At 30.4% G+C, this 18,648-nt stretch overlaps 1 protein-coding gene across 1 annotated transcript in view; it reads left to right on the top strand.

Moving 5' to 3' along the window:
* The window catches only part of LOC136971746 (cation-dependent mannose-6-phosphate receptor-like), a 31,061-nt gene extending 14,820 nt beyond the window's left edge, over positions 1 to 16,241 (top strand). Inside the window, exons 3-7 of the mRNA XM_067266244.1 lie at positions 1,068 to 1,177; positions 8,815 to 8,902; positions 11,287 to 11,378; positions 13,889 to 14,015; positions 15,351 to 16,241. Coding sequence (XP_067122345.1) covers positions 1,068 to 1,177; positions 8,815 to 8,902; positions 11,287 to 11,378; positions 13,889 to 14,015; positions 15,351 to 15,410 — 477 coding nt within the window. The 3' untranslated portion in view covers positions 15,411 to 16,241. The remainder of the gene's footprint in view (positions 1 to 1,067; positions 1,178 to 8,814; positions 8,903 to 11,286; positions 11,379 to 13,888; positions 14,016 to 15,350) is intronic.
* The last annotated feature ends 2,407 nt before the right edge of the window (positions 16,242 to 18,648 follow it).

The raw sequence follows: 18,648 nt of genomic DNA, 5'->3' as shown, positions 1-18,648 counted from the left end.
AACATTGGGTATTTTTGTAGTTCTATTTTATTCAAATTTTATAAAATTTAAATTTCTTGAAAACAAATTGGATGTAGGATATGAAGTCTAGGTGTCACTCAACAAATAAAAACAATGTAATATTTATGTTTGTATTGTTAAGTTATGGCAATGCAACACTTAGGCGATCTGTCTAGGGGGATGCCTTCCGTGAGTCTTTTTAAGGGTAACTGGCCCCTATTCAGGCATTACAGATGTGGAGAAAACTCCATGTGGCTAGCCTGTCCTGGCAAGGTGTGAACCCACAACTGAACTCCCAGTGTTCAGGGAATGGAACTGCTTGGCCAATGATGGGCCATGTAATAATCAAGTTTTTTTTCCAGTATATAGTTTATCATAGTAAGCTAAACAAATTATTGATCCAGTTTAATATTTGGTTGGGAACACTTAGATATCTATCTACTTAATGGTGTAAATGCTTGCTTAATTACTCTTTCTAACAATATAACAAATTTTTGATACTTACAACAAACATTAATATTACATATTTGCTTAGATTTTAATTATGAAATTATTCAGTTGTTCAATAGCCTTCATATACATAAATACTAATGTAATAATTTGACAATTTAAAAATTATTACTAAGCTAAAAAAAAAAGGCAGAATATAGTGATATTGCAGTTTATGGATTATGAATTTAAGAATTTGTTAAAAACTATTACAGAATTCTATATTATAATATAGAATGAAGAACTTATAAAATTAAAATTGAATTTCTCTTTCTGTAATATAAATTTTAGTTTCTATAGAAAAAAATTTTTATTTAAATATACAAAGTTTAACTTGATGCAAAGTCTCGGTTATTTTGATATATCTATTTCTTATTGTGGTCCTAATAAGAAGTTAAAAATAAAATTTTAGCATAATTCTTTTAGCTTTTCTGAGATTAATATTGATGATGATTATTGTTTAAAATTTTGTTTTTTTTATATGAAGCATTAAGATCAATTCTAAACTTATTTTAAGTAATTATTTTAATAATAATAGAATTTTGAATGCTGATGTATTTGTTTGTACATATATTTAGGTATGCCAAAAACAAGGTACTAGTTATTATGCTCTTGGAAAATCAAATAGGATGTTTACATACAATTATACTATCAACAGATTAGAAATACAGTATCAAATAAGTGAAAGGTAAGATTTATAATTAAATATAAATGTCATATTTAATGATATAAAATTACTTTTTAATATCCTTTCAAACTTAATAATTTTAGTAGTATATACATTTTAAAAAGATTAATTAAATTATATCTTTTATAAAGCCTATTTTCTTGAGAAAAATCTTTCTGAATAGTAGAACTAAACATCAGAAAAGAAATTAACAATTTTTATTAATACTCATAATTAGTTATAATTGTTCAAAATATAATAAGATTAAAGTAATGAAAGATAAAATGTTGATAAACAAAAAAATCTTTTTTCTCTTTATTAAAATAATATAAACTAGCAGATGAGCCCAGTGTTGCTCAGGCAAAAAAATAACAGCAAAGATTAAGATTATTAGATTATTTTGTAATTCTAACCCTTCTATTATATTATATTATAGTATTTGATTTATATTTACAAAAGGTTATCTTAAGTAAGAGTTTATCACATTGAGTGCCCAGTTTAAAACATTTTAAAATTCTTTAAATTGTGTACAGTAGAGGCAGAAAGAATTTTTAAAATGTGTTTAGATTGATCACTCAGTGTGATAAACTCTTACATAAGATAATCATTGTAGTTATATAAATCAAATATAACAAACATGAAAAGCATGTAGTTTGGTTATTTCAGCCTACCATTGTCATACTTTTCATGATATTCAGAAGGTACAAAATGGTACAGTTTCATTGGTCAAGTAGACACCAATTGAAAATACATGTTAAAAAATTTAAGATATCATATCATTTTTTTTCTAAAGTTAGCACTGACAAACTGTTTCATTCACAGCTGAATGTCAATTGGTAATCTGCCAACTAATCAAATTTCTCAAAAAAACGGACCAAAATATTTAAACTCGGCACCCTGGAAAACCACTTAAAACATAGACATTCCATAAAACTTGTTGAATTATCAAGAGTTTAGTTTCTGGGTCACTCAAAAATAATAATAAAAAGAAAAAAAATGTGGTTAATCTAATTTTTACCTCTAGCTTATTTGATCCTATTATTAAGTTATCATTCTTCATTGGCAACTCTTGATAATAGCATCAATTCTACAAGTTAACAAAGAATATAACCTTTTTTCCAAGGTGTCATTGCAAACTGTCATGGGGGATAATGTCACTTACTCTAAAGTAATCATTGAGTAGTCAATAGTCAATAGTTTTTTTTTTTTAATTAAAATTTAGCTATAAATAGAAATGGTCATTATTGGTATGTAGGTAATACATATATGAATTTGCATATATAATATCTTTACAAAATTTACTGCAGTATTTAGATTATCATCCTTGCTATTCTGTAAAACCTGTCATTTTTGGTAACACATTATTCTCAGTTGACATTAAGCCAAGTTTACAGTTAAGGACTCTACTGTATAACATTAGACACATTAAAGATTAAAAAAATATATATGAAATTATTATATTGAAACACTATAATTGTTTTTAAATAAATTGATTCTTAATGAATTAGTTTTTTGTATAAACATTGTGTTTAATTTAGCAACTTTTTTTCAGCTTTTTCTATGGTTATTTATATACCATTTTGATAATGATATTTTAAGCTTTATTTCCTTATAAATATTGTTTATCATGAATTAACTGTTTGTTAATATCAGGGCTGTGGAGTCGGTAGATTTTTACACGACTCCGACTAGGGGCGGACTTGTTAACAAAGTAGGCCTGAAAATTCTGACGTCATCATGTGACCTCAGAATATTAACATCGATAAATATACTGGTAGTTCTAATAAAGATAGAACGTAGAAACTTTTTTATTCCAAAGCTAAAATATTCCTCTAAGTAATGAGTCAATACGATAATTTTTACCTTTATGTTGTTATATATAATAGAGGAAAAGTGTAGCTATCGTTCAAAAAATGATCCCACCCCAAATTTTTGCATTTTTGGACTCAGGGCACCACGAAATGTCGAGATATGCAAAAGATTCAGTTTTTTTTTTCTGTATGTATGAATGTTAGACTATACAGGAGGCACGATTTTGAATTGGAGTCGGGTGGTTTAACACAGGAGTTATTAAGCTTGAAATGGTTGAACTAAATCAGTTTGTACACATTCTAACATCCGTTTGCACTTCTCTACATTTTGAGGCTTCCCGAGTCCAAAAGAGTAAAAATCTGAGAGAGTCGTTTTTTGACTGATCGTCATTCTTTTCCTTTGTTATAGGCCTATACTTATAACAGCCGGGAAAGTAATAATGATGACAATTCTGATTATTTTTTAAAAAAATACAAAATAAAACGATTTTAAAAAATTAATTAAACATTAAAATTTGACACATTACTAGATGTGGGAAACGCCGGGAGGTAGGACGGAGTCATACCTCCTTTTTGTCGGCGAACAGGTCGGCAAGACTTACCCCACTGTCAAGGATGGCTAAATTTTGGTGATATCCCGACTTGTCGGGATCGGGTAATTATTTGTCGGGTCGAGTGGAGGAAGTGTGTGGGTTCGTCGATAAGTTCAAGGCGATATTCGAATAAACGGACACAGGATGAAAACACATGAGGATTTATTTAGACGGACAAACAAACTACAAAAATCTACCGCGTCCTGTCCCTAATCGCGGGAGAGAGAGAGTTCACAATTGTTGGGGGGTTCATACCTCTCGGATATCGACAACAATCACAGAATGTTCTTCGGCTCGGGTGGCGGCTCTGGCGGTGGGCAGAAGGATCCGGCGTCTGCAGAATGGTCTTCGTATCGGACTCTGTTTCGCCGGGACGTTCGTCTTCTTCGGACGTTCAGCCACCCCGTTCTTAGATATCTCCCCCTATTTATACTCTCGATCGCGTCCGCTAAGATCACCAATCGCGACAGAGGGCGATGATTCGGGCTTTGTGACGCAGAAGTTGCGTCTGGAGAGGAGGGAAGCGAGTTTGACGGCGGAAGACTGTACATTCTTTGACTTGTGATTGTTATCTTTGATTTTGATTGTTATCTCCCGAGGGGATTTGAAACAAAGAAATTTTAAAATCGGACCGGCTTAATTCGGTCCTCACACTAGATATATAAGTTCACATTTATTGATTTGTTTGATGATGGCATTGGTATTTGGTAAGCATGTATGAATAAAAATAGTAAATACATTCGTATACAAACAAATTAGTTTAATAAAAATGTTGTACAGTACATAATATACGAGTATATTGGGTAATATATAAGTATACAGATACATTAAACTAAGTCAAGAATGAGAAATATATCATTTAGACTGGTAAAAAAAAAGGTTGCTTATTTTGCCACGTTGATTAATTTATTATTTTTCATCTCTGTTATAAACTGAATTACTCCTTACAAAAAAAAATCACTTCTATTAAGTCAGCATTAACTGAAGCTCTTAAATCAAATCTAATAATTTTAAAAGCAGAAAATAAATGCTCTACTGAAACTTGTTTGGTGACAATGCTGTGACAATCAATGTTGTATTTTGGATAATGTCTGGATAGTGCAGTATTGCCGTTTTAACATCCAAACTCGAAGAGTGGTCAATGTGATTTATTTTTTCCAGTGCATAATAAATATCATCTTCAAATTTTGTAAGATTTCCTTTTCTGTCTGTTCTCATATTAGAAATCAAGCTTAATTTTGAGGATAGAGATGAGTTTTATAAAAAAATATAAATATATAAAAACTAGCAGATGAGCCAGATGTTGCTTGCGCAAAAATTAATGATAACAAAGATTAAGATATTTAGAGTATAGCTGATTTTATCCGTTTTCACTGGGTGCAAGAATTAGGTCCTCTCTCTTCTGAGAATAATTAGAGAAATTTTAGATGGGTCTAAAGGTATGTTTGATTTTTCACAAAAATGCAAAATACCGCATCTATCAGGTCAGTCCATAAGTCCATGCGCATTTTTATGACCTTGAGAAAAATCTTGTTTTGCTGTTAAAAATGTCAGTCTAATGTGATAATTTTTACACCGAAGTGTTAAATTGGATATCATTCGTATAATACTGTTCAGAATTGTGAACATTTCAGTTGTTTATTTTCGTTAAAATGGAAGTAACCGATGAATATAAAAGACACGTTTTATACTTTTTATTTGGTGAGAATGCTACAAATGCAGCCAAAAAAATAAATACTGTACATAATCAAATCGTAATTAGTTCAAGGACTTCGCAGAAGTGGTTTGAAAGATTTAGAAACAACGATTTTAGTGTGGAGGATAAGGCTCGTACGGGAAGATCCGTCGACTTTGACGACGATGCTTTCTCTGCACTAGTCTGCACTGTAAAAAAGGCTATTTCTGAATATTTTGATTCAAAACCGAAATCATTTTATGATGACGGGATTAAAAAGCTACCATCGAGATGGCAAAAAATTGTACAAAATAATGGTGAATACATTATAGATTGAAATAAAATTTAATTAAAATCTTTTGCTGCTTTTTTTGTAGATAAAAATACACACGAACTTATGGACTGACCTGATAAAATAGCACGGTAGAAGCTGAGTTCTTCGGGGTAATCCTTAACCCTCTCCCTCTTCCCCCCGCGAGAGGAATTTCGAAAATTCCCTTCTTAGTGTTCATTCTTATGATGTATTTTAACTGTGTACCAAATTTCAACTCTTAACCGTTTGAACTCTGAGCTTATCATTTGTTGCATTATGTTGGGTTAAGTGAGATGTACTTGGTTAACACAGGTGGCTGTGTACTATGCCGGACCAAAGTCAAGGCATAGTAACCAAAACAGAAATTAAAGAAGTGTATCAGTATGGGTGTCTGTATTCAGGAATTTTCTCACAATATGACATGTATTCAATATAGTGGCCTTCTGTAGTGTGATGTATGTGTTTCTATTCAATTGTAACGTGCTCAGGCTTTTGTGTAGTCTGTGTGGTATGACACCTGTAGAGGAGAGAACAACAGGTACAATGAGCACCCTATCCATCCTCCACAGATGCCTTATTTCCTGGGTGAGTTCTGTGTACTTGCTAATTTTTTCAGTGCATGCGTTTTGTATATTGTGTGTGTTTGGAATGGATATGTCTATAATGTATGTGATTTTATTGTGTTTGTCAACAAGTGTGATGTCTGGTCTGTTGTGGTAAATTGTTTTATCTGTGATTATGGCTCTGTCATAGTACATTTTGTGCATGTTGTTTTCCAATACTGTCTGCGGAATGTATTTGTAGTATGGTTCGTGGATGTCTACTAATTTGTGTTTCTTTGCAAGCTCTTGGTGTATTATATTTGCTACTTGATTATGTCTGTGTAAATAATCTGTCTGTGCCAAGAGCTTACAACCAGAGGTGATGTGTTGTATAGTTTCTGGCATGATGTGACATTTTCTGCATGTGTCATTTGTGAGTGTTGTATCTTTGACTATGTGTTTTCTGTAGTTTTTAGTATTTATGACCTGATCCTGTATGGCAATCATGAATCCTTCCGTCTCCCCAAAGAGCTAACCAGCTGTTTGACGCAGTTCTGTCAACAAAATCCTGGGCGAGATCATAAGGATGCCTGCCATGGAATGCCTTTCGAGCCCACGATTGCTTAATGGTGTCTATGCTTTTTATATGTTGTGTTGTGTCCATATGATGCGAGTGTAAGTTTAATGGTGTGTTATTCGAGTCTGCTAGAGTTACTGCTTTATGTAATTGTGATGTTTCTTGTTTTTTATAGAAAAACTCTCGCAGTGACTGTATTTGTTTGTAGTGAAAGTTAACTATGTCAATCAGGCCACGTTCGCCATCTTTACGTGGAAGGGTTAATCTTTCTGTGGCGGATTTAGGATGATGATGATTATGCTTAGTAAGTGTTCTTGTTTTCCTTTGGAGTTGCTCGAGATCTGTGTGAGTCCAATGTATAACTCCAAAAGAATATGTGAGTACTGGGATGACATATGTGTTTATTGCTTTAACTGTGTTCTGAGAATAGCATATTAACCTACTTTGGTATTCTTTAATTAATCTTTGCTTTATTTGTGTATGTTCTGTTAGTTTGGCCTGTTGGAATCCTAAATACTTATAGAACTCACCCTCTTTCATGGATTCAATAACGTCTCCATTTCCAAGTGCAAAATCTTCTTTCTTCAGGATTTTTTCATTTATTCTTAATAATTAAATTATTTGTTACTTTCATTTTGGAAATTGTAAATAAACTGAACATGAAATGAAATATTGTTTTTGGTGTCAGATTGATCTGTAGGCAGTGATGTCACAGATTCATTTGCTAAAATGTAGCTTTGTTATTTGAAAAATAATTATTAAACTGTTCTTAATATAGCCCAACAAATCAGGCAGATAGTTTGGCATTAATTAATAATTAGGTTACTGGATTTGGATTTGCTGTTTTATATACATATTACATATTTTATATATATATATATACACATACATACTGTATTTTTGCAGAATGACTGGCATGCCGGTTTATTCCAGGAGAATGCCAGCATGCCTGTTATACTCCTTCTCTAGAGGGCATAATAAAAAACTGAACAAGGTTTTATTCTAAAACTGAAACTGTCAGCATTACATCAAAAACTACAATTTTACATTTAATTTCTTCATTTTGTTTTCTTTGTAACGACATAAAGCACTTGTGGAATTCTGAAAGTGCTCTTTTTTTATTTTTTTTATTTTTTATTGTTATTTGATTCAAAAACATAAAAGTAAACATATGAAATTTAAGAAATTTGCTGTAAATGATCTCAGCTTACAGGGATTAACATTGGCTTTGTGTGAAATTTGAGAGGAAGGTGGGGTAGATGGTCCCACACTGACTTACCACCACCACTAAGTTGTTAATTGTTTTATTGTCTTTTAAACAAAAACTCTCTTCCCGATTTTAAGTTAGTCAAATTACAATGTTATTATTTTATTGTACTCAGAACAATGTTTTCTTTAATGTTTAATTAACAACTAGATTTGTTAGATCTGATTAATTTTATATTTTAGTAGCAATTTAACTGGCGGCATGCTGGTCATTTCGTGAAAATACAAATATATATATATAAGTTTACAAAAGTCACAAATTTTTCTATAAAATACACTGGAACAGCTACAGGCAGTGGCATAGAGTAGTGGGGGCGGCAGGGGTGACCTGCTGCAGGCGGTACTTTAAGGGGGCGACAAAATTTCACAATAAATAATAATAATACCTAAATAAGGAGGCGGCAAAATTTTCCTCCGCCCCGGGCAGCTGACAACCATGCTATGCCACTGGCTATAGGAAAGTACATAAGTTGAAAGAAAAATGAAATTCAATGACACTGCAAATCCAAACATAAATTTATCTACAAAGAGGTCTCACACTGATAAAATTGTGCCACAAACAAAATCTCCCTATTATTTATTGAGTGTATTTAATCCACATTTTATATGAACAGAGTATGTGATAAAAATTCTCTCTTCCTAGGATATTTTTCAAGTTTTACAGCTTAAATAGTTTGATCTGAACTTTGTAAGATATATAATAATGAATTTCAGTTTTTTAAAATATGTATTTATACAACATATTACATAAATTCAATTTTTCTAACTTTGACAAAATTATCTGTAAAAGCATAATTGATTTAAATTTTATTAGATTTGAATAGAATTTACAAAATGAAATTTGGAAAAAATTTCTATTATATTTAGATTTGATATTTCAGAATTACGAATGTTACTCTAATTTGTACTGACGGACCTACAAAATTTGAAGCTTATGGAGAAACTAATCCAGGATCATCTATGACTTATGTGAGAGATTTTTCTTTTTAATATATAATAATTTTAATTAAAAAATATGCTTTACCTTACATACAACGATATAAGTTTTTTGATACATTATCAGATTCCTCTAAGAAAAAACTAAACTATGAAAAATAGTTTTTTTATGACATTTATTTTTGAAATAACAGATAATGGCACTCTGGCCAATTAATCCGATGAATTGATATATCTACAGAAGCTTTATCTGTACGTTTAATTAACTTCATAATATCTTTCAAATGCACTTCAATATATGTATGAATTATCTATGAATATGGGAAAAACAAACTATTTGTGTGAGAAAAATATACAATAGTATCAAAATGGAAAATTTACTTACATTATGTGACATTAACTGATACACGATTACTGGTATTTGAATTTACAGGTGTTTAGAGGTGAAATTAAGCTAAGATGGGAGAGATAATAAAACAATAGAAAACAGGAAAAACAACAAAAGGCAGTTTAAGAGGCTGAATGAAGTCTGGTAGAATACAAAATCTCAAAAAAACCAAAATTTGTTTGTAGAGAAAGAGGGATTGTATTTACAAATAACAGAGAATTTTATAATGTGCAAATTTTTTTTAGCCTGGCTACTACTATATTTCATTCCATGTAATTAGTAAAAGTAAGAACACTGGTTTAAATTGCTGGCATTACATTAACTGCTGTTAGAGTTGGTAACAGACAATATAAATGAATTATATATTAGTAATAATTATTATTACTACTATTAATAAATCTTTAACATATATATTAAATTGTTCTAACATTTCCTCTTAATTTTAATTGATGAAACCTAGATTTCCTCTAATTGTAGTCTTATTTACTTACTTCACTTAACTAATAACAATGACTGTTTAATAAAATTTAGACAAGTTTCAAAAGTAACTATAATAAATGGAATCTAGAATGTACAGTATATAGGAAGGAGAGTCAGTCAGAAATAAATAGAACTTTTAACACTGGTATTTTTTTCGTTATTTTTATAAAGTATAGATATGTTAATATATTAAAAAAAATGGTAGAAATATACATAGATAAAAATTTTTATTTAATATTTCCTGTACCAAAATGTTAAAAAATTAAAATATTATCATATTATTTAATTACTACAAGTTTTTGTGGATAACTTGCACTAATTGCATCTTGCAAACAATTGCCAGAATGGAAATAAATTTGTATAATTCTCATTTCTGAAGTGGCCATTGAAATATGACACTTTTTAGTGTTTGGTTTACAGGGTATTGTTTTTCTACTATGGTTTCTTTCATTTCATTGTGCAGATATAATTGTAAAATAAGCAAAACAAGAAACAGACTATTTGAGGTATAATCTCCTCAACTGCGTAAATGTCAAATACATATGGCCATTGAATGAAAAAATTTTCTATCCTTTGCTTCTTTTTTGTTTTATTTATCAAAAGTAATAGTAAATGCTAATATAATCTAAAAAATTAAATAGAAAAAATTTTATTGTCGAAAATATACAATGATATGGGTTTAAAAGTTGCTTGCTTAATCATTGTAAATAACATCTATAGTAAAATCAGTTACTTTATAATACTTTTCTGAAAGTTGTTAAGTAGAGAGGAATGGATTACCAGAAATTTATCAGCTGTCATGATAAAGTTCAAGCATGGTATTTTAGTAATATCAGTTAAAACATGGATTGGCATGAGGAAATGAATGGGAGAGAACTAAAGATGAGGTCTGTGTGGTTTCAATAAAAACTATGAATACAAATGAAAAATCTTTTCCTTTCATAAACATATATATACAGTAGAGCGTCATTTATCCGAATCAATTGGAGACTGGGGTTGTTCAGATAACTTATTTTTCAGATAACCGATTATGTACGAAAAAATATATTAACTTATCCCAAGTTGAAATTTTTCTCCATTGCGTGCTGCTTTGCGTTGAATTTTTGTCTATTTTAAGCTAACGAAAATTTTGATAATAATAATCGTGGCTATTGTATCGTTAAATTATTTCTTTATTTTGTACAAACAAAATAAATATATTGAAAAATATAAAAACAAAAAAAAATTATACTTTAGAAGTTAATCTAATATAAAAAAAAAACGTTCGGTTCAGCACGACACAGTCTGACTGGAAAGCTTTTGGTTAACCAACATTTCGGATAAATGACACTGTACTGTATATATATATTTTTAAAGATGTCGTGATAAGTTTAAACACACACAAAATTATTTGATGAGTTCAAAATTGCAATTTAAATTTGATAGATAACCTGCAAGTTATCCAAATAAAATTATAGTAATCTAAATTTTGAAATGTTTAATTATGAGTATAAATTAAAATTAATCCATATATTTTGATATAAATAATTATATGAAATTATTTTTTTAGCTGATGACACTGTATTCGAAGTGTGCTTGTCCAGATGGATGTCTGCAATCTAGTGCAGATGGCTTATCTACAGGTTCTGTGTTAATCATATTGTAAGTAGTAATTTTTATAATTTAAAAAAGTAATAGTGTAAACTTAAAGTAATAAGAATAATACAATGAAATTCTGTTAACCCGGCATCTGGAATGCTGGCAAACTCAATAAACTGGCATGTCAAGCTTGTTGTTGGGGGGGTTATTGGTGTACTGTATAAGTAGGAGTTAACATATCGACTGCCAGCAATGAGTTAGCTTGTATTAACAAAGTGACTCCTGACACCATCTACGAGATAACTCTTGTAATATTGTTTGATTGGTTCTGCCTGGTACAAACTTTCTCATTGTAAATACTTCTTGTAACTGATTAGCAGGCATCAGAAATAAGCAAGACATATCGATTGTAGAACAAACTATAAAGTGGTTCAAAATGCAATGTGATTTTCCTGCCTGTGGATTGCCAGATACAAATACAGTAGAGCATCGATTATCTGAAACAGTTCCGGACTAGGGTTGTCTGGATAACTGATCATGTATGAAAAAATATATTAACCTATCCCATGTTGAAATTTTTCTCCGTTGCATGTTTCTTTGCATTGAATTTTCGTTGATATTAAGCCTAACGAAATTTTTTAAAAATAATCATTGCTATTGTATCGTTAAAACTTATTTCTTATTTTGCACAAACAAAATAAATATATTGAAAAATAAAAAAACAAAAATAAATATATTTTGGAAGTTAATCTAGTATCAAAAACATTCTGATTCAGCATAACACGTGTCCTGACACAGTCCTCAGAAAAACACCACACAAAACAAGCAAAACTCGCCACTCATGGAGAAAAAAGCCTCATGTAAATACTGGTGTGGTGCGTCCTTAAGTGTACTCTCATGGTGCACCAGTGCTGCCAGCGAAGACACGCACACCAACAAAAATAATATTGGTGTAGCCCAAGACAGCCAAATATTGCAGTGCCACAGCAGTACAGAAATTTGAATTTGCTGACTGGAACGCTTTCGGTTAACTGGTGTTCTACTGTAATCTTGTAGTAAATATACTACAAAAGAGGCTAATATGTGCCTTTTTATGTGAATTACATATTAATTTCCTGTTATAAAAGGAAAAATTATTGAAGAAATATAGAAAAATAGTAAAAAATAATATTTATTTATATATGATATACGTTGCAATATGATATATGCTGCTTTATCATAATATCATATTTATATTTGTTTTTTTCGAAACTGTGTTGTACTAATTTTTGAGAGTATAAAACACAAGATTGTGTTATTAATCAATCATGTGGCTTCTTTTCCATCTTTATTTAATTGATACAGTATTTCTACACGTTTCGGGCTTTTGGCCCCTCATCAGTCAACATTAACCATGATATGGTGCTTGTACACCACGAGCTTGCATGTTACAAACTACCCTAACACTCAACCCAATACTGATCAGATAGTATTCCTCTGAACTTTGAAACTCTCCCTTGTAATTCCAGGCTTTTATTTTTCTGACAGAAACAATTCTTTTATAGTATCTGCGAGACTGTCGGGTGACACTTGTTTTGTGTCGGCTTTTATTTTCGGTAGGTGAGAGTATAATAGCAAAGATAGAGAGAGAGCAGATGTCTGATGTTGCTGGGCAGTATGGCTTTGAACTGTGGCCCTCTGTAGATATGTTCATCTTATCTAAGAAAGATACAGTATAATCAAGCAGATTAAGGTGTAACAAAAATCACATCTGAGAAATAAATAACATTGAAGAGCTCATAATGGAAACTGATCTGACACCAGAAAAACGCCGAAAACTCTTAAATGAAGAACATCAAGAAACAGCAAGAGATGTTTTCTTCTGAAAAAGAGGATTAATGCCGATATCTGCTATTAAACATCTTTTGAAGAAGTGGGAGGATGTCAGAACAATGGTCTTAGAATGGCATCCAAACAAAATTGAGGTTAATAGGCTTGAGGATCTCTAGAATTACAATGGTATTAATTACTTCTGAAAAATCCTGAAGAAGAGAGAAAAGCAATCGACATTAGACAGATTCTTTAACCCCCACAAATGGAAAAAACATGACTAATAAAAATGCAAGACTGTGTATATATATATTTTTATTATTACATATAAATAAATGTAGTAAGAAAGTAAATATTTTTTTATTTTTTGGGGTCTCCAGAATGAATTAATCAAATTCCCATAAAATCCTATGGTAAATTGATAATCGGTTAACAAACAATTCGGATAACGAACAAAGTCTTGGAATGGATTGTGTTCATTCCAATACCCGATCACCCACTGTATTAAAGATTATTGATTTTCAAGCTTCAGAAATTTTTTTCTGAGCTATGCTAAAAATAATTTTTAATACAGCTCAATAATTAAAAAGAAGAAAATATAATTCTTAATTACCCTACTAATTATTTTTAATTATGTGTATAAATGTCAATTATTGTTATATATTTGAGGATAAAAATTCAATATATTATTAAAGTTAAATTTTTAATCATTTCATTTCACAATTTACTGAATATATTAATTACTTTTATTTATTTTTTTATAGATTAGTCACTTTTTCATGTATATATTTTCTTGGTGGTATGGCATATTTGAAAATTGTCAGGGGAGCATCAGGATTTGAAATGATTCCAAATTATGAATTTTGGTTAGATTTTCCATTGTTAGTCCGGGTAAGTTCTCTTATAAGTATCAGAGAAAATTGTACTTTAAATAAATAATACATTCTATTTTGTTTTCTAAAACATCTTAGTTATTAAATTTATAGAAATAAACTTAGGAAACAGAATTAAAAATTTTATTATGATAAATTTTCATTGAATCAAAATAATTGTCAACTTTCAACATGAAATAGTGAGATGTCAGTTATGGTAGGTTTTTGGAAAATCAATATCTATTAGCATTGTTATCATAATATGCATTAATTAAATTTATTTTTCAATCATGCATAAGTTTCTTCATTTTTCTATTATCCACAAATACCTGTGTGAGAAACTGTAATTTCTACCTTGTAATTGCCTACAGGATGGTAAATCCTGCCCTTGGAGTTGTAGGATGGAAAATATATTAAAATTTAGGAAGACAACAAGATCGTAGCATCTTGGTTTCGTCAGGATTCCCAACACCAACCTAAAATTTAGTTTAGGCATGCTAATGAGTAGATTTAGATTTTTCCAAGTGGGAGGGATCATAGATTAAATGATAAGTCTTTAATGTGGAGCTGAGTTCAGAAACGAGACCATTATTAAGTAACAAACAAGATTTAATAAAAACTGAATAATAAAATACAAATAGGGTTTAATATTCTCTCAGTTTATCTCATTTGCGTGTGAGAGAGTTTACACGTATTAAAATGTATGACTCGGATAGACTGTTGGTTGGTGGGAAGACTGCAGGGTATGACCGGTGAGGAGAATGAAGATCTTAGGGGGAACTTATAGTGCACAAGTTAAATAAGTGGACGAGGGATTCTTTGGCCAACCTGTTATTTTCTGTAGACTGCCTGGAAAGGCAGGAAAACTACCCTTTTATCGGGCTCTGACCAATGGCAGAAACAGATCCATGGTTACAATGGGATGTATGACGACGTGTAGAGGGAGTAAAACAAACAGATGGTGGTCAGAATTGCAGATAAGGACCCGTGGGAAAGAAAGTTGATTTCCTTCTCTAGCTAAAAAGTGACACTGTATCTTCCCCTTTTCGTAAACAATATTTAAGAAATGATGTAATTTCTCATGTTAGTTTAATAAATCCCGATTCTCACATTTGTATATGAGTTATACATTAATAGGTTCCACAAAAATCATGTTTGCATTCCAGTATGATATCATTTAATGTGCAAGGATGTCTTGTATAGATTTTTGTACATCTACAGAGATCCATCAATAACATATTTATATAATATATATATATATATATATATATATAAATAAATTTAAATAAATATTGAATTGTTACACTTAAAGTAACAATGTTAAGTACTGAATTTTTACTTTTATATATTTTAGGATGGTGTGATATTTGTCTTGAGTGGTTGTAGAGCTGAAACAACTTATGAAAGAATCTAGCAAAACATTACTTGAAAAGAAACCATGTGCCTATATACATATGTATTTTCTAGTTGGATTGAATTTCGCGTCTCAGGATGAATGATTTACATAGACTTGTACATAACGAATGAATGAAGATACTAGCATAAATGTTCCCAATATTTGAAAATAACTATAATTCAGTTCGAATTTTTTGTGAACATTCAACGATTTTTTTTTAATAGTAATTTGCTATGCACAGATCAGATCTGTTTTAAGGAATATCATGTTTGGTTGGAAAAAAAATCATCAAAGCAAAGTTTTGTAAGTCACTTTGACAAAAAGCTCTCATTTTTATTATCAATGCTAAAATGGTAAGGTAACTTTTTACTGTGATATTGCTTTCATTAACTACATTACTAAAAATGTATAACCTTTGTTATTGATATTCAGATATATTTTAAAGTATTTGTTTTCTGTAAATTTTTTAAAATAATTAATCTTAGCAATATCAGAAGTTCCAGTAAACACTGACTACTGATTCAATATATCACAATTAACCACAATAATAATTTAAGGGGGTCATTTCAAAAAATCTCAACATATCTTTTATAAATTGCATATTAATTTTGGACACATTAAAACTTTTGATAATTTTTGTAACCTCCTACCTACCTTTTATTCTTTTTAAGATGTTAACTCTCAACTTTGATATCGATCATTGTTTAACTTCTATTGGACCTGATGGTATTGCTATGTTTTTATATTTATTTATAGAAATATATGAATGTTTACAGAAAAGCATTGCATTTATTTTTATTTTGGTAACTCAGTATTGTCTTTAAAAAATTAAAGATTTATGAGACAGTATTTGATGTTTCATTTCATAATATTCTTATTAAGTTTTGAAACACATTATTAGCTAAAAATATTTTATTTGACTGTAAAATCTCAAGGAACTTTCAAAAAGGAAGGACAATTACAAATGTTATTAGATGAGTGGAAAATAGTTCAAACTGTTTGGATAATCAAAAGTCATCTGTTGATTGACTATGATCTAGTTTTGCACTACTACAAAATCTAATGTAATGTTTCATATAAATTAGTTTACCTTCAATACAGTGATTGCATTACAGTATTTATTGTTCAAGAAACTATAAATGCACAGTGATTAGTTTGTATTTTTGGTGCAAATAACAGTCTCTGGATAAACAAGTTTCCACTGTATTTCATACTTATAAATTGTCAAAGGATTCTTAGCCAAACATCTTGAAAATCTCCTATGATTGTAAGGAGAAATTTTTTTTTTCACAAGTTCATATAATTTCTTATGACGATATGGAATAAATACCTAATATACAATGCAAATTTACTAAATAAAACACGAAAGACAATGCATGGTGAGGTGATTATACTTTACTATCACCTCATTTTGAACAGTTAACTAATTAAAAGTAAGTGGCTTGTTTAGCTTAGTTTGAATAATAGGGTTTACACAACATTTAATTATTGATTCCTTTGTCAATTTGTTACCTAAAATTAATCCAGCATTTATTAGTTTGCCATAAAGAAACCATAAAGACTCAGGCAAAGCACACAATTAATGCAACACTGAAAAGTTTAATCCGTGTTATTGAACTATGCTTAATTTTAACTTATGTTTAGTCTTAAATTTTAGAAGCTGTAAAAAGTGATTGAAAATTGTCATTTGATGGTATTTTGTAAAATATTTAGTGTTTGAGCTACTTAGTTGAAAGAAAACAATTCTCATAACTTATTATAAAAAATAAATTTTATGGTTTCAGAACCACTTATGTAGTGGTTACATAGGCTTAATTGTGTGTGTGTGTAAGTATAACTCACTGGAGGAAATTTGTCTATGATGTCACCAATACACGACTTAACTTGTTCGGAAAATTGACTACGTATGTACTCATCGTAATTTCTTTTTCCAGCAACAGTTTCGGTGGCTTTAACTTCGACATTCTTTGTTGCCATCTTCGAGACGATGATTTAACAGAAACGAAAAAAAATAACTTAATCTTTAAAATATTAATATAGTGTTAAAACCACTTAAATGTAAATCTTCAATTAACATAAAAAGTTCTATTTATAGATTCGAAAGTGAATGATGCAAATGATTGTAGGCTTAATGCAAATTTTAACTTGTCATCGCTGGGATATAAGTGCCAAATTAGTTAACCCTTTCTACAAGAGCCTATTTTAATAAGGCGTAATATTAAGAAAGGGGCTAAATTGATGGCAAGAGGGTGTGTATTCCCTCAGTTAAAAATTTACTTCAATATTCCATTAAACCATTAATTTTAAGAATGTGGCAAAACACGTGTCTTCTTCTATCCTTCTTGTTGTGTTGAATGCAATACACGACTTAATGGTTAAAGAAGAAGTAGAAATAAAATGTGGGCAAAGTTAACTGCAATTTACTTTGCCCAAAACATCCTTATCTTGTGGAAGCTTCCTGATGTACTTCTTAAGCTTAATTTCACAGGTATGATTGCAGCCTACAATGATGAAGCACTGTACACCAACATTTTCTGATGGTATGCACAATTTCATGATGGACAAGATGTTAATGATGACCCTAGAAATGGCTGCCATAGTGATTGTTGAAATGAAGATGTGAATGACAGGATTTGACTATTGCTGATTGCAGATCGTCACTTGTCCTTGATGATTAGAAGAAATGGGTATCATTCTTATTGTGACACTGTGCATGATGTCACACTTGAAAAAAAATGAAACTTTGTGAATGATTTGTTCCACATTGAATGAACTCAAGCAGTTTCTCATCAAAAATCAAGTTACAATGCTTAATCACCCTCATTTGCCAGAATTGCTCCTGCTGATTACCTACAGCAGGAGCAATTCTCTTTAGTTGGTACTTCACTTTAGTGAATAGAAATTCACTAAAGTGAAGTACCAACTAAAGGGTAGTCATTTCAACTCCATTTGTGACGCCCAAGCATGATGATAACTAAAGTCTATTACATTTGCTGAGTCTACAGAAACTGTATGATTGATTGTGCCAAGTGATGCATAGGAGATATGATTATCCTTTAAGTTTTAGATTATACACAAAGAAAAAAGTCATCAAAGTCATTCTTTGATGACAGGTATTATTGCAATCAACAGAATATCTTTTCACACAAGCAAATAAAACAGAAGAAAGACTATTGGATGGCTTTCCTCCAGTCACTTTAAAGAAGATACAGCTGAAAACAAAAAAAATCCCTAGTATTTTACCAATCTTCCTCAA

This window comes from Centruroides vittatus, unplaced genomic scaffold, assembly GCF_030686945.1.
Source record: "Centruroides vittatus isolate TY-2023 unplaced genomic scaffold, ASM3068694v2 contig_2696, whole genome shotgun sequence".
Classification (NCBI taxonomy): Eukaryota; Metazoa; Arthropoda; class Arachnida; order Scorpiones; family Buthidae; genus Centruroides; species Centruroides vittatus.
Note: the sequence above shows the minus strand (reverse complement) of the source record. Positions and strands in the feature narration are given on the sequence as shown.